This window comes from Zalophus californianus, chromosome 8, assembly GCF_009762305.2.
Source record: "Zalophus californianus isolate mZalCal1 chromosome 8, mZalCal1.pri.v2, whole genome shotgun sequence".
Taxonomy (NCBI): domain Eukaryota; kingdom Metazoa; phylum Chordata; class Mammalia; order Carnivora; family Otariidae; genus Zalophus; species Zalophus californianus.
In genome coordinates, this window is record NC_045602.1 from 94,973,826 (window position 1) to 94,988,169 (window position 14,344).

The 14,344-nt window shown below is 44.2% G+C and overlaps 1 protein-coding gene across 13 annotated transcripts in view; it reads right to left on the reverse strand.

Annotated features, from left to right (window-relative positions):
- Window positions 1–304: 304 nt before the first annotated feature.
- The window catches only part of RIN2 (Ras and Rab interactor 2), a 239,755-nt gene continuing 225,715 nt past the window's right edge, over window positions 305–14,344 (reverse strand). For all 13 annotated transcript variants that reach the window (XM_027621517.1, XM_027621520.1, XM_027621519.1 and 10 more), the window contains 4 exons: window positions 10,955–11,260; window positions 9,013–9,144; window positions 4,868–5,031; window positions 305–2,161 (listed from right to left, as the gene is read on the reverse strand). In XM_027621517.1, coding sequence (XP_027477318.1) covers window positions 1,838–2,161; window positions 4,868–5,031; window positions 9,013–9,144; window positions 10,955–11,260 — 926 coding nt within the window. In that variant the 3' untranslated portion in view covers window positions 305–1,837. The remainder of the gene's footprint in view (window positions 2,162–4,867; window positions 5,032–9,012; window positions 9,145–10,954; window positions 11,261–14,344) is intronic.

The window sequence follows — 14,344 nt, forward strand, 5'->3', positions numbered from 1 at the left end:
GGCCCTCCTGATTAACAGCGATTCTTCTCTAGGTCCAACGAAGCCACCTACTGTCCTAGATAACACTGGAAATCCTTTCAGACTGGAACACTATCTTTTCCTTCTGCTCCTGGATTTTTGCCTCATTATCAGTATATGGGCTCCTGCAAAAATGCAGACTTTTCCATTTCCTGTCTATGGATGGTCTCACCACAAACCCTGGTGTGCATTTCAGATTTGCATAACACCAGGTGGCGCATAATTATCTTCTGCTTTTTGAAGAAAGAAAAGGACAACTCAGTATTTCAAAAATCTTCACACATGATTATCATACAGTATTACAATGTATTATGTGCAAAATTCCATTTTAAAAAATCATTTACAAAAGGAAGTACAACACAGTATGTGCTGAGGGTTCTAGATGTACAGCAAAAGCTAAAAAAGGTACAAGGTACAAAGCCAACCAAATCAGATGACAATGCATCTTTACACAGTACAATAACGTGTTCTTGTGAGTACCTGTGTCACGTTGATACAGGACCCTCATACTTTGTGCACCCCCAAACAGGTCTCATAAAACATAAAGTTAACTTCACCATACATTCTTATAACACAGATGGGCTTTTTGGTGGCATCACGACCTCTTTTCCAAACAGCATCTTATTTCACTCAATGGAAGTCACATTATACACATGTGGTTTTTGCCCCCAAATAATTTGATGCTGTTCGTTTTGATTTATGTGGAAAAGGTAGGGGGAGTGTTATCCTTATTTTTTTTCCCCTCCTCCGGGGGTTTTCAAAATTGTTTCCAAAAGCAAATAACGTTGGACAGATTTTGCCAAATCTCACTGCATATTTACAGTATTTCAGCATAAGTGGATCCTTCCATTTCCTTTTACCACTTCCTTCCAGGAGTCTGAACCCGCAGACTTCACCCATTAGTCCTTTGTTAAGAGTCTGTTTTTCTCTCTCGACCTCTCTCTACATTCATTTCTCTCCTGATCCTCAGCATCACTTGGTCGACACACAAAAGAGCACAATACCACTGAGCGTGAACAAGGTAACAGTACATCAGATTTCCAAAGGCATTCTGTGGCCAGTGTCAGTAATACATTGCTTTAAGAAATCCAGCAGTCTTTCCCCACAAAGTTGCCAAAAATCCAGTTACAGAAGAGAGACATTTAAAAAATGTGATACTCTCAAATCCAGCAAGAGATTTCTTTTCGAATATTAAATGTTAAAATCACATGCATAATTATAGAATATTTTAAAGTTACAAAAATATTTTAAAAACCAATCCTGACAGTTTACCTGCAACTGCTATAAAAATTTCTATGAAATATATAAAAACACAAAGGCTCTTTGTAAAAAAAAAAAAAAGAAGAAGAAGACAAAGAAAAGAAAGAAAAAGGAAGGAAGAAAGGAAGGAAGAAAGGATAGAGCCATCCACAGAACTGAGACATACCTGATGCACTGCATCGGACAGGCTTGGCAAACACCTGCTGTTGAATTGAAGAGCTTGCACCCTAAATGTTTATTCAGGACATATACGTACGTGTGAGCCAACCTAGAACCTGGCTGGGGGGTCGGTAGCAAACAATCTCAGGACACCTAAACTATCGAATGCAGTTCTTCCATCTCTGAAGGAGAATCCTACCGTTTCATGAACCTCAGCTACCTTGCCTGGGCAATGTGGCTAAGGACGCCCTTGGCCCAGTCAGCCTGTGGATGGCTTAGTCACTGAACCGAGGGGTCCCCAAGGAGGTGACTGACTGCTTTTCAAGCACAAGCACGTGGAAGCCAGAAGGCAAGGTTCCTAACCCCCCTTTGGATGCACCACGGGGGAGTCTCGTCTCTTCTATGAGGTGGTGAGATCTTCTTCCCCATTCTGGAAAATGACGCCGTAAGGATCGTTCTTGACGCGCTTGTAGACAAAGTGGAAGATGTGGGGCTGTGGCCGGCTGTGCAGCTCAGCCTTGATTTTCTGAGGGTAAGTGTCCTCAGCTAGCTGCTGCCATGTTTCGTCAACAAAGAGAAAGAGGCTGTACTCCTCAGGGTCCCCCACCTTGAACTTCTCAGCACAGAGCTGGCACACGTCCTCGGTGGTCACGTAAGGTCTCACGAGGAGGGTCTTTCCCGTGCAGCCACTGTTGACCTCCTGGAATGCAACTCGGAGGTAATTCTGCAGGTAGAGAGATGTGGGAGACCAATCAGAAGAGAAAACGAGTCAGAGCAATAAGCCAGCACGACGGTGCAAGGGCAAGGTTAACTCGTGAGCCGCACCCAGCTCTGGCTCTGTGGTAGGGCCCCCCAGGACAGCCCCAGCAGGACGCAAGGCCTCGGGTGGGAGGAAGGAGGCTGCTTGGAATTTGGACAATGGAGGCAAGAACTATACGGACTGAGTGGCTGTATTCTGATGTGTTGCAAATAAATACAAGGAGCAGGAAGTCCCCCAGAAAGCCAGGCTAAGAAAGCTCCGGTTAAGGGTGGGAACCGGATTCAATGCTGGGTTTATCCCCAGCCTGAAAAGTAAACCAACCAGCAAAAGAGCCCGCACCAGAAGTCACGTTTAAAACCCGAGGACACAAGAGCATGTACTAGGCTCACTTTGGACTACTTAGGCGTCTAATGACGCCTAAACAAAGGCAAGAATGTTCCCCGGGACCACAAGAGACTGCTGATGTTTGACCATTTTTCACCTCCCCAAGTGGCAGTTCCAGGTGGTTCAACCTCATCTGAGGCTCCAGGGGGACGGCAATGTGGAAAAACTAGGCCACAAGGCTCTGGGGATGGAGCTGACTGAGGGCAGGGGTTGTTGCAGGGAAACGAAAGGGAATTCTTGCAGGCGGGGCTCTGCGAACAGCGCCAGCACCTGCCATCCAGACGGACCGTCAACCTGTGACCTCACACGCGCCATGCCCAGGTGAGCTATCAAGAACCCTATGCTCATCCCAGGCTCTCCAGGATCCTTTTCATTTTCCACTTCACCAGGAATGAGGTGACCAGATAACACTGAGAATGCCCAGACAGAAAACAAATACGTTTCCCTTTCCTAAATCTGGCGCCCCAGCTCAGGAGTGAAGGGAAATGGTGCTCTCGGCCCAGAGTCCCACGTGGTTACCTTGAGGGTTTACTGGGTGGGTGGAAGGAAAGGCCCTTGGGAAGGACACTGAGCTCTGCACGTGTAAGAGGGCTCTGACAATCTTGAATTTGAACACCCTAGAGTATATGCATGTTCCATTTTACCAACCCCCTCCTCTCCCATCCCACTGCCCCCAACACTTGGCTCACACTCTTGGTCTGCATTAACCCACTGACGCCTGAAGAGAACTTGGTAAGGAAGTCTACACCATCCCCAGTTGACCAGAGAAGAAACTGAGGCATAGAAGAGCCAAGTAACTTGCTTCAGGCCACACAGCTCATGAGTGGGAAATCCAGTGTTCTAGAGTCTTCACCACTGTGGTGTGCCATCTCTCCAAAGTGAGGAGACCATCATGCATGTCCGTGACCCTGATTTAGGAGTTCCAAGCAGAGCTTTGCTTCTGCATTTTTGCTTTTACAACTGAGCTGAGCACTGACAGACAATTCCTCTCTTGGGTTATATTCTAAGAAGGTGTGTATATCCTGGATAAGAAAGGCCAGTGGGGAGGAGCTCTGTGGAATCTGGGGGCCCCGGGTTAGAAGCTCCAGATGCAGGCGGATAGATGGAAACATGAGCTTTTCTCATTTCTTCTGTTCTTCTCCTCAGAGGCTGTAGGACCTCAGGAATTTTCCTGACACCCAGCCAATATCACAGTATCCCAAGAGCCTGCATATGCTAAACCATTTAACACGTGCATAGTTCTTCAACAACCCCTTTAAGAGAGTGGGGGTGGGAGTGCAGTAGGCGTTCTTTTTAGATTTATGCTCTTGGGAATGTATTTCTGAGAACAGTGCTATCTTGGAGAAAGACTTGCTGATCTTGCCTTTCCATGATGGGCTGACTTTGAACCTCTGAGTATTTTCACAGCATCGAGAAGACAAAAAGGCAAGGAAGGTGATTCTGGACATAGAGACTAATCTGTCCTGCTTGGAAATTCCCCACATGACACACAGAAACAAAACCTAGTCAGGTTTTATAATCTGGTTCGAAACTTTGAAAACACTATTCAAAGACATTTGCGGACTTATTCATAATGTCACTGACTATGAGCAAATCAAGAGTTGTGTTGGGCAAGAAGTCTACTGCCTTAAACTGCCTTTCGTCCCTGAGAACCCAGCTCTTTGGGAACCCCACACTTCCAGCTCGTGGCCATGGAAAACTCTGGATGGGGATCCAAGCAGGATTTGTTTCAGATGCTTACTCTGAAACTCTGGCCCCACCTGGCTGCAGGAGCTGATGCTGCCCGTGAGATTCTGGAGTCTTCCGTCTTGAGGGGAGCGGGGAGAGAAAAAGAAAGAATAGGGAAGACATCACCTCTCCCTCTTCTCAGGGAGACCAGGTCTAACAGTGCCAGTTGCACTCGGCCGATCTGATAAAATAAAATACCCACTGCCTGTGCCAAGGGCTTCCTTCTTTTTGACTTCCTGTGTGCTCAGATGCTCCGCATCCATGCAGACCATTCTGGGAGAAATCTTGACTTAATCTGACTTTGTTTTCTTAAGGGCAGCAAAACTTGGGCCAAACCCACATGTATTATTTATTTACTTATTTATTTTTTAATTCAAAGAAAACAGAGAAGTGAAACAACAAGGTCAGAGAGTGGTTGAAAATATCCCTTTCCCCCGGATGATCTGACAAAGGGGGGACCTCAGGCGCCCCGAGCCGTGTGAGCTGTGGGAGCTAGCACTGCCTCCCCGGAGGGTAGGGTGACATTCGGGACCCAAGCTGCCACTGCCAGCCACGTACCTGAAAGTCGTCCACCGAGGGGATGGTCCGGTTGGTGGTTCTCCGTTTGTGCCACTGCCTCAGGGTGTCCCTGGTCTCTGAGCTGAGCAGCCGAGCGGCTTGTTCTTCTTGGAAATTCTTTATCAGAGAAAGTGCCCCGTAGGCGCTTGTCAAGTAATAACCTCCTGGGAAGGGCAGAAAGAATGAGTTGTCCGGGGATTTAAACTCTGGTGATAACAGATGGGGGCAACAGAATCAGAGGCCATGCTTCCTATTGTCTCCATATGCACTTGCTTGTGGGACCAGAAGCTCGCGCCCTTCCCACCTTCTGCTGTCCTTCCCTCCCTCCATCCATCCATCCATCCTGTGGATGTACTGGAGGACCCCCGGCCTGTGTCGGCGCTAGGGGGCGCCGTCGGGCCAGGCTAACAGCACCCGTTTTCACTGCCGGAATTTCCATTCTCATGGGTGAGACATACAAAATCTCTAGATTATTTCAGTCAATTGTGAAAGTGCTTTATCGGGAAAGGTCAGGGCACTGAGGCCTGAAGGAGGCGGGGAGACACATGAGGGTAGTGGAGTCGAGCACTCCAGGCTTAGAATCATTTACTTCTTGAGCAGGAGTCCCCACATCTCTTGGCAATACTTACTTTTGTGCTTTTCTTTTAGGAATTAGTATTTCCTAAATTTTAAGTAAACTAAACATTTTGAGAGAACTGCACAGTGTACGAGTGTGCTCGCAATAACATGGGTTCTTCAAACTTCTTCCTTCCTGATTCCCTTTTTACCCTTACTTGGGGGCTAATGTAACACGACATTTAGGAAAAACTAATTCACAAGTGAAGGCAAGTGGGTGCACTTAACGAATGATTTATTGTGTTTAGTGAGTGTTACAAGCCTCGCAACACCTTGAGATGCATATAAGTGGGTTCACAGCTTGGTCCTCAACTATAATTAGATGCCTTTGGTGAACTGGTGAGCTCCACGCTAGTGGACCACTAGGGGACGCCCTGAATGTTTATTAAAAATTCCCTAATTGGGCTCCCCATATTTTAACTTGAGAGACACTTTTGTCAAAATATCTACTGAATTTCTATTGTGAGCCCAAGCCAGGTATAGAGCAGGAGGCAGGTTTTAAGAAACGGAATCTGAGTCCCTGCTTTACAGAAGTTTATGGATTTATTAAAGCAAACAGGTATAGTGGGTTTATTCATGCAGGATTCCAAGTTAGTTGTGATTAAATGAGTTTTGTTCATGGTCAAAGCGTTTAGCTACTAATGCAAGACTCTGAAGGACTCTCTCTCTTGTCAACAAGTGATGACAGTGTTTGAGGTGGCAACTGGTCTACCACCCGAGAAATGAACACAGCCCCCACAAACTGCATCGGACATGTAACTTAGAAAGGAACACACCTTTGTGATTTTCACGTCACTGACGGAGATATGGGGGGTTATGTCTTAGTGTAGCATCACCTAGCCCACTCTGGGCAATACAGGTCCCATGCACACAACAGGATACTTGTTTCGAGTTCCCTGAACAGCTTAAAGTCCCCACCACCTGAGTGCAAGTTCCCTATGGAACCTCCCACACGTTAGTATAGAGTTCTGAGTAGCTGATTTTTTTAATATTTGCCCTGTTAACAAATCAGCACATGGCTGAGTGTGAAACTCGGTGGTACAGAATTTAAATGCTACACAGAGGATTTCAAGAGCGATCAGCAGGGACTTAAACGTTCACATAAGGCTGTGTAGAGGTGTCAGTTTTGGAGGTAGGGCTTGGAGGGACCATTACAGTCAAGTTTGGGAGGGAGGGTGTTCCCTTTGGATGTCAAATTTTAGACTCCATAGCTCTGATCTGTCCAGGGCACTAAGGAGAAAACTCAAAATTCTGGGAGCCCAATGTTGACCACACTTTGAAACATGTGGATGCAATTAGAGGAAGGGTTACATGTCAGCAAAACTATAACCCTGACACAAGAGCAGTGCACTTAAGAGGGATTCTGTGACGCCTTTTCCGTAAATGAAACTACCTGCTTAAACAGCAGAAAAGAGACGTGGGCTGCTGCCCCAAAAACCAAAGAGGGCTTTGGGCAGGCCGCAGAGGGCTGGGTTGGTAATGCATGTCTTCCCCCGGGGTCTGCAGAGCTTCAGGTCCCTGACGTGCAGGCCGGGTCTGTAACTGCAGCCAACCCGACTGGGCTGGCCTGTTTTCCCAAGGAAAGAAGCCAGGAAGCCCGAGACGGTAAGTGGAGGCGGGTTCTAGTTTAAGTGCAAGCTCACTGGCGGCTCCAAACATTCACTCTCTGGGTCCTCGTCTTTCTTTTTTATGTGATTCCTGGAGGTGAGGACAGCCACCTGCCCATCTGTCACCAACACGGTGCCCAGGGCAGTGCCTTGCTCTGGGGAAACGCTGGGACGGGTGGCAGGAAGGGGCTGTCTCAGTCCTCGGGCCACAAGATGTAAGCATATGTTTGTCCTAAGTATACATTGTCAGCAACAGAATGGTAATTTTCTGAGTGAAACTGACATGCCCCTTCCCCAAAGTCCCAAGAGTTTGACATACTCATTCCTAGAATTAAGCATGATTAGAGCTCCCAACAACTAAGACAACGCCCAGACGCATATGAAATTGTAATAATAATGCAGTAGAAGAAAGGAAAGCAGGGCATGGAGACTAAGGTATGCGTCTATTGGTCCTTGGACAAAACCACACGTTTTCCCTTCTCCTGTTAAATCCCGGAACAGGTGAGGAAAGCTCCAGGCAGGATCTTGGGGGTTCATCATGGAATGTCTGGTTCCAGGGTGATGAATATTAGTGAGGGGAGGGGTAAACGGGGGAAAGGCTAAGGGGATCAAAGAAGTTCATTTATATCTCTCTGGGGTGGGGGGATAGGATGAAAATATATTCATCACTAATCCTGAGTAAGCACTATCCCTCAAGGAGTGGGAAGGGTATACTTTGTACCTTGGGGGCTCTAGGGAGGACAGACCCTCCGAAAAAAAGGCCAAGCACTGAGGACTTAGGGGGTTAAGAGATACATTCTGGGGGTGACAATGCACTTCAGTTTCCCTCCAGGGAAGGAAAATCCCGGTATGACACATACCCTGCAGAATCCAATCAGCACATGGACCTTTTTACTTAAGGCCAGACTAAAACTCAGCAGAGAAAAGAAAAACCAAAAAACAAAAACAGTTCTATGCAACAATTCACCACTCAGGGGCCATCTGGGCTCATGAAAATGGATTAACAGGATTCACAATGCAAAGACCCTGATTCGTTCTCCTTTAAAAAGACAAGCTCACATAAGAGCCCCAGTTATTTCTGCTTTTCAAGGCTGTGCACCACAATGACAAACATCCCATTTATTTCCAGGATAAAATACCTAACCAATGTGCAAGGAGAAGGAACTTCTGCTAAGACATGTTGGGGTCAGGCAGGTACAAGAAGGAGACTGAACTGACAAGGTAAGTTGAAAGCAACTTTACTCCGCTGCATTTGTATTTTAGCAGTGAGCAGATATAATTATTTAAATAGAAAAGAAAATCAATGCTGTTTTCATCTTGAGAACAAAATTTTTTAAACAGATGAAAACAAAAGGCCAGCCTTCATCCGTCTCACTGATAGAACAACAGGATATTCTTCTGGTAGTGAACATATTCTCTCATAAAGGTTTATACCTTCCTTCTTCCTTAAGGAAACCATTTCTTTTTAGAAATGGCATTTTTTTTCTATTGAGTAATTTTTTTATCACAATTAACCAATCTCGATGAAGTATATTTATGGCTGGGTTCTGTTTTTTAGTTTTTTTGACTTTCCCATATTTTCTACAATGAATATGAATTACTTTTATAATTAGAAAAGAGTCAGCACATTCTTTTAAATCAAAAAAGAAATTAAAACCATAGTTAACCATTACAATGTCAAAAAAGCACCCCCATGACTGCTGAATGGGCATGGGGTTTTATCTTGGGGTGATGAAAATCTATTATTTTGGGGGGGCAAAAGAGAGGTGGTGGGCTGCACAAAACTGTGAAGGTACCAAATGTCACTGAATAGTTCACTTTAAAATAGCTAATCTGCTGCTATGTGAATTTCACTTCAAGAAAAAAAAATGAAAACAAAATAAAGGCACCCCAGTTCCTTCCATGGCTTCAAGCGATTGTTACCTTCTCCGTGTAACAGCGATGGGTCTAAGAGCTCCATCATATACTCAATTTCAGTGTCGAGTTCCAACATGTCACACTGAGCTATGACGTAGGTCAGGACTGGTAAAAAATCGTCGGCTCCGTACATCCTCCCTGGGATCGGAAGAAAGGGGAAGATGGGAATATTTTTACCAACATTTCTTTCTTTCATAGCCTACGCATACTGCTTTTATTAGATAGCTAGGAGTCATCTGGGGAAATGTGCTATTCATAAACAGGGGTGGGTGTTTCTGGAATCCTATGCAGCCTGTGACCCTCCTGGCTGCTCATGTCAGAGACCAGCCCTAACATACAATTTCAGAATGAAATGTCTGCGAGTCAATGGACACATGAAAGATTTTCTCCATGCTTTCATGATACGCCTCAAGTTATGCAACAGAACAGAGTACTTGCAAATAGTTTAACTTTCAGCAAGTAGTATTATAAAACATTTACTAAGTATCTACTTACTATGTTAATCCTTTGTGAATTCTACTGTGTTGCTCACTGCTTTCTGTGGAAATTAATCATCAACATAATGACAGGACCAAACTCTGACCAGGAAAAAACTGCGCTCTGTTCAATGTGAGCACACAGTTAATTTATTTAAATGTGCAAATTCAGTATATGTCAAATAGATACATTCAATTAATATATGGCAAAAAATTTTTTTAGTCCTTATTGCTACTTTTCATTATATAAGTGAGTCTCAACTCGGGGTGACTGTGCCCCCCCACAGGGGAATCTGGCATTGTCTGGAGACATTTTTTTTTGGTCATGATTAGAGGGTGGGGTGCAAATGACATTCAGAATGCCGATAAACTCCAAACAGGAAGCAGCCCCCACAATAAAGAATTATCCATTTTAAATGTCATTAGTGCTAAGGCTGAGAAATTGTGCATCAGAAGAGCATAATCCTGCACCAACACCATTTTAGAACTTATACAAATGCTTGTGTGAACTGCAGAAAATACCCTTCCTGTACGAGAAATATATTTGCAAATTTCAGAGGTGATGTTCATATGCTATCACGACTGGCTCAAGAGCTCACATTTTAATGTCTTTGCCCAACAATATGCAAAGTGCACACACATTCCCATCTACCCAAGTGGTGGTTAATACAGCCTGTGTTTTTTCTCTGTTGCTTTTCCATGAAGCAATTTTACTTAGAGGAAAAGTCAATCACAGGCTCACTGAAACCCCAGTACTATGCAGGGTCCAATCACTAGCCATGAATCATGGTGACTCCTGGGTCTATAAGAAGCAGAACTGAGGAAATCCGAGGACTTACTTTTGAACCATGTAATTCTTTTGTGAATTCAATGACATTGCTTCAGCAGATAAGGGAGAACCAATGAAATGGTTGTACTGAAGTCATTATCATTATTAAGTGCTCCGTGTTTGACCCATGCTGGACGTAGATCATTGACACAAAACCTCACTGGCCAAAATGTAGTAATGATAATTGCTAATATTTCCATCGTGCTTGGGGCTATGCCTGCATTGCCTCATCTAATCCCCGCTTTATGAAGGACAGGATCAGATTCAATGACAGGCATAGAAACTTCAGTTTAGAAGTAGATTAAGGGAGCCAAAGCCCCATAGTTAATGAACTCATTCACAGAGTTAGGATTTGACTTCAGTCTCCAGAGACTGAAGCCGCATCCACTGCTCTGAACTAAATCTTTAACAAATTGGCATCATACAAGAATCTTGTTGCCTCAACCGCTACCTCTTCTTGGTAATACCCATCTGTTGCAAGTGACCAATTTGCCAGACACCAGCGTGTCACTTGTATTTTTTGTGAGCTGCTTGGTGAAATCAAGAGATCAAAACAAAGAGGAACTGGGAATCGGAGAGCCTGACGTGTCCCCGGCCACATCCCTGGCCCTGGTGGGAAGTGCCAGAAGCCTGGGCAACTCACCTGAGTTGTTCTCCATGACAGTGTAAATAAGTTTGCAGACCCTCAGCAGCAGCATGACTTTCTTCTCCGGTGAATACATCTTCTGCATGGTCATGAATTTGACTTTGATTTTCTCCACGTCCACAATATCAGGAGTTGGGGCGAAGACCCCCAGCTCCTGGGGGTTCCTCTGCCGCACAAGCTGCAGGTTCTCCTTGAGTTGCTTCCACGAACCGTCAGCCATGTGGAAGTCCCTCAGCATGGCCTCCACGTGCCCCTTGAGGGGCTTTAAGATGCACTTGTGCATGGCTTTTTCCAGCACCACATCTGCGAAAGAAAGTGCAGCTACTGTGACCATTGTCTGAAGAAAGAAGAAATGCAAGGTCTGCTTTCTCAGGATGGACATGTGCAACTCTGCATTGGCTATGGGGCAGACAGGTTATCACTTCACACCCGCCCAACCAACAAAACTGAGCAGTGCCACCGCTCCTCACACTCCAGCACGTTTTCTGAAAAGCCGGGGAAAGTGAATCTTCCCTAATAAATTCCTATGTTTTTTGTTTTGTTTTGTTTTTTGCAGAGAGTCAATACAATGAAATAGATTTTGTTTTAACTATTTTTATGCCCCCTCCCCCATGAGCACAGGTGAATATTCTAGAAGACATTCTTTTGACCCACTGATCATCTGGTTGACAGGTAAATAAATATATTTTTTCAAAGGAGAGAAGATTTAAGATTTCTTCAAATATTTTGAGAGAAAATAAGTTCACCTAAATACACACATTACCTTAGATGAATTCTGGACCCCAAATTTTTTATTTCATTTGCTATAAAGAGTGTTAGTGGGACACTGGATGAAATCTGAATAAAGTCTGCAGGTCAGGTACTAGTGTGAACACTCAATCTGTGGTAATTTTACTGTAGTTTTGTAACAAGATATCTGTTTTTAGGAAATACACACTGAGCATTTAGGGGTAAAGGGACACAATGTCTGCAACTAGTTCTGAAATGGTTCAGAAAAAAGAAGGGTGTATGTGTGTGCGTGTAAATGTTGTGTGTGTGTGCGTGCATGTGCAAAGAGAAAGGAGGAGAATGAAAATGACAAAGAGCTAACGTTCAGGGAATCAGGATAAAGGGTAGACATGATTGCAACTTTTCTGTATGTCTGAAATGATTTCAAAATAAAAATTTTTTAAATTTTGAAATGTGTTTCTGGCTAGAGTTTGGAAATACCTTTAGGTGTGGAAGGCATTATTTTTCCCTCTTTCTTTGAATGGTTGCTCAATGAAGTAGCTCTCTTGGCTGACAGTAAAGTGACCATAAATCTGGAGATTCAGACTGATGATGATTTATATAATCCTAATCTCTCTGCTTTTTCAACATCAGCTTTCCAATCTCAAATGTTTGCCCGTTCTCATCAAAGCTACCTGGGTAGCCAGACCTCATCTATGAGACTTTAATGTGATTCTCTTTTGGAAGCCCATGGATCTGTTTCCTTATAAAACTGGAAATAGTTATCTCTCTGGATTTGGGAATTCCTGACATTGATTCAGATCACAATGCATCCAAATTACCACCTATTATTAGAAGGTCAGGAACAAAGAGAAATCTAAGCCGGATGCACAAACATGGGAAAAACAATTTTCCCATAACCGAAAGTTAAAACTCATGCCAAAGTTAATGCTGACCCCACAATGATCTGCTTCTCCAGCCCAAGTTTTATTTATTTTTTCCTCTGCCTCTATGTCCAGGAGATCTGTGCTTAAATTTAGAGCTTTATACCGCGATAGAAGTCAAGGTTGAAGCAAAAGAGGTTAGAAAGTAAGAAGAAAAACAGAATAAACATTTTCACTTGACATCTGGCACTGAAACAAACTACTTGATCTATACTGGTTCTGTTGTGTTAATAAACCCTATGACGTTATAGCATCTTTGACTTTACCCTAAATGATCATTACATTGAAAGGCCAATGATAGCAATTGATACTGAGCTTTCAGTTGGGCTAGGCTATAAGTGCTTTACTTATTAGCTCATCTAATTCTTACAACAACTCTTACTTTTGCAAAATACTAATATTATTTTACAAATGAGGGGGCAGAGATTTGGAGACATCTAATGGCTTGCTTGAGGCTGCACAACTATTTTAAACAATCACATTGCTTTCCAAAGTAAATGATCTCTTAATTCTCAAGGTCAAGGTGCTTTAAAAACATTTGCCTGTTTATTCCTCTCTATCTAAAGGTCACACAAGCCCCATTCATGGTTATAAGTGACCACTACCCTGTTAGAATGAGGTCACCAAGGGGGGGCAAAAGTACATGAACATGGATAGCGGCGTGATTCATAATCACCCCAAACTGGAAGCCATCCAAAGGCCTACTATCCCAGTGGAATGGAGAGAAGGATATATTCGTAGAATGGAATTCAGAAAATGGAATTCAGACAATGGAAGATTCATTCCCTGGAAAAGAGCACACTGCTGCTTCTGATGCAACTGGATGAATCTCAGAGATACAATGCTGTGTGAAAAAAGCCAGACATAAAAGAGTATCTCCTTTAGCATTTCATTTATATAATAAAATTCAAAAGCAGGCACAACTGAATCTATGATGACAGAAGTCAGGATGGCAGTCACCCCTAGGAATACATGAGGCTGTGGGAGGATCTTTCTGGGGAGATGGAGAGGTTCTATGTCTGGATCTGGGTGGAGGCTACCTGTGTGTGCTCATATGTGAAATCTGTCAAGCTGAGCAGTTAAGATTTGAACGTTTTAGGAATCAAACCAACAGAGAACAACTGGAGACCAGCTTGAGATTTTTACCTTGAATCCCAAGGGCAACTTTTAACCTCAGGGTGAGCCTGGTCATCTCTGAGCCAGAGTGTTGACATGAATCATCTATCTATACAAGGTTCTGTGCTGTTCCCCGGGGACAAGGGCACAAAGCCCATTACCAGTGAGCCAGAGACCCTCGTGCAACTCATCTTTGCCACCAGGGAAGGACACTGGTCTTTGTGCCATAGACTCCCACTCTCAGGAATGATGCTGTGGAAATCTTTTGTTAGGATGGTTAAAACCTGAGATCCATTGCCAAGTGCCCATTCTCTTAAAATCAAAAACGAAAAAAAAAAGACCAGTGTTAATTTTTTTTAAAGGTTTTATTTATTGGGCGCCTGGGTGGCTCAGTTGGTTAAGCAACTGCCTTCAGCTCAGGTCATGATCCTGGAGTCCCGGGATCGAGTCCCGCATCGGGCTCCCTGCTCAGCGGGGAGTTTATTTGAGAGAGAGAGAATGAGAGGTAGAGAGCATGAGAGGGAAGAGGGTCAGAGGGAGAAGCAGACTCCCTGCTGATCAGGGAGCCCGACGCGGGACTCGATCCCGGGACTCCAGGATCATGACCTGAGCCGAAGGC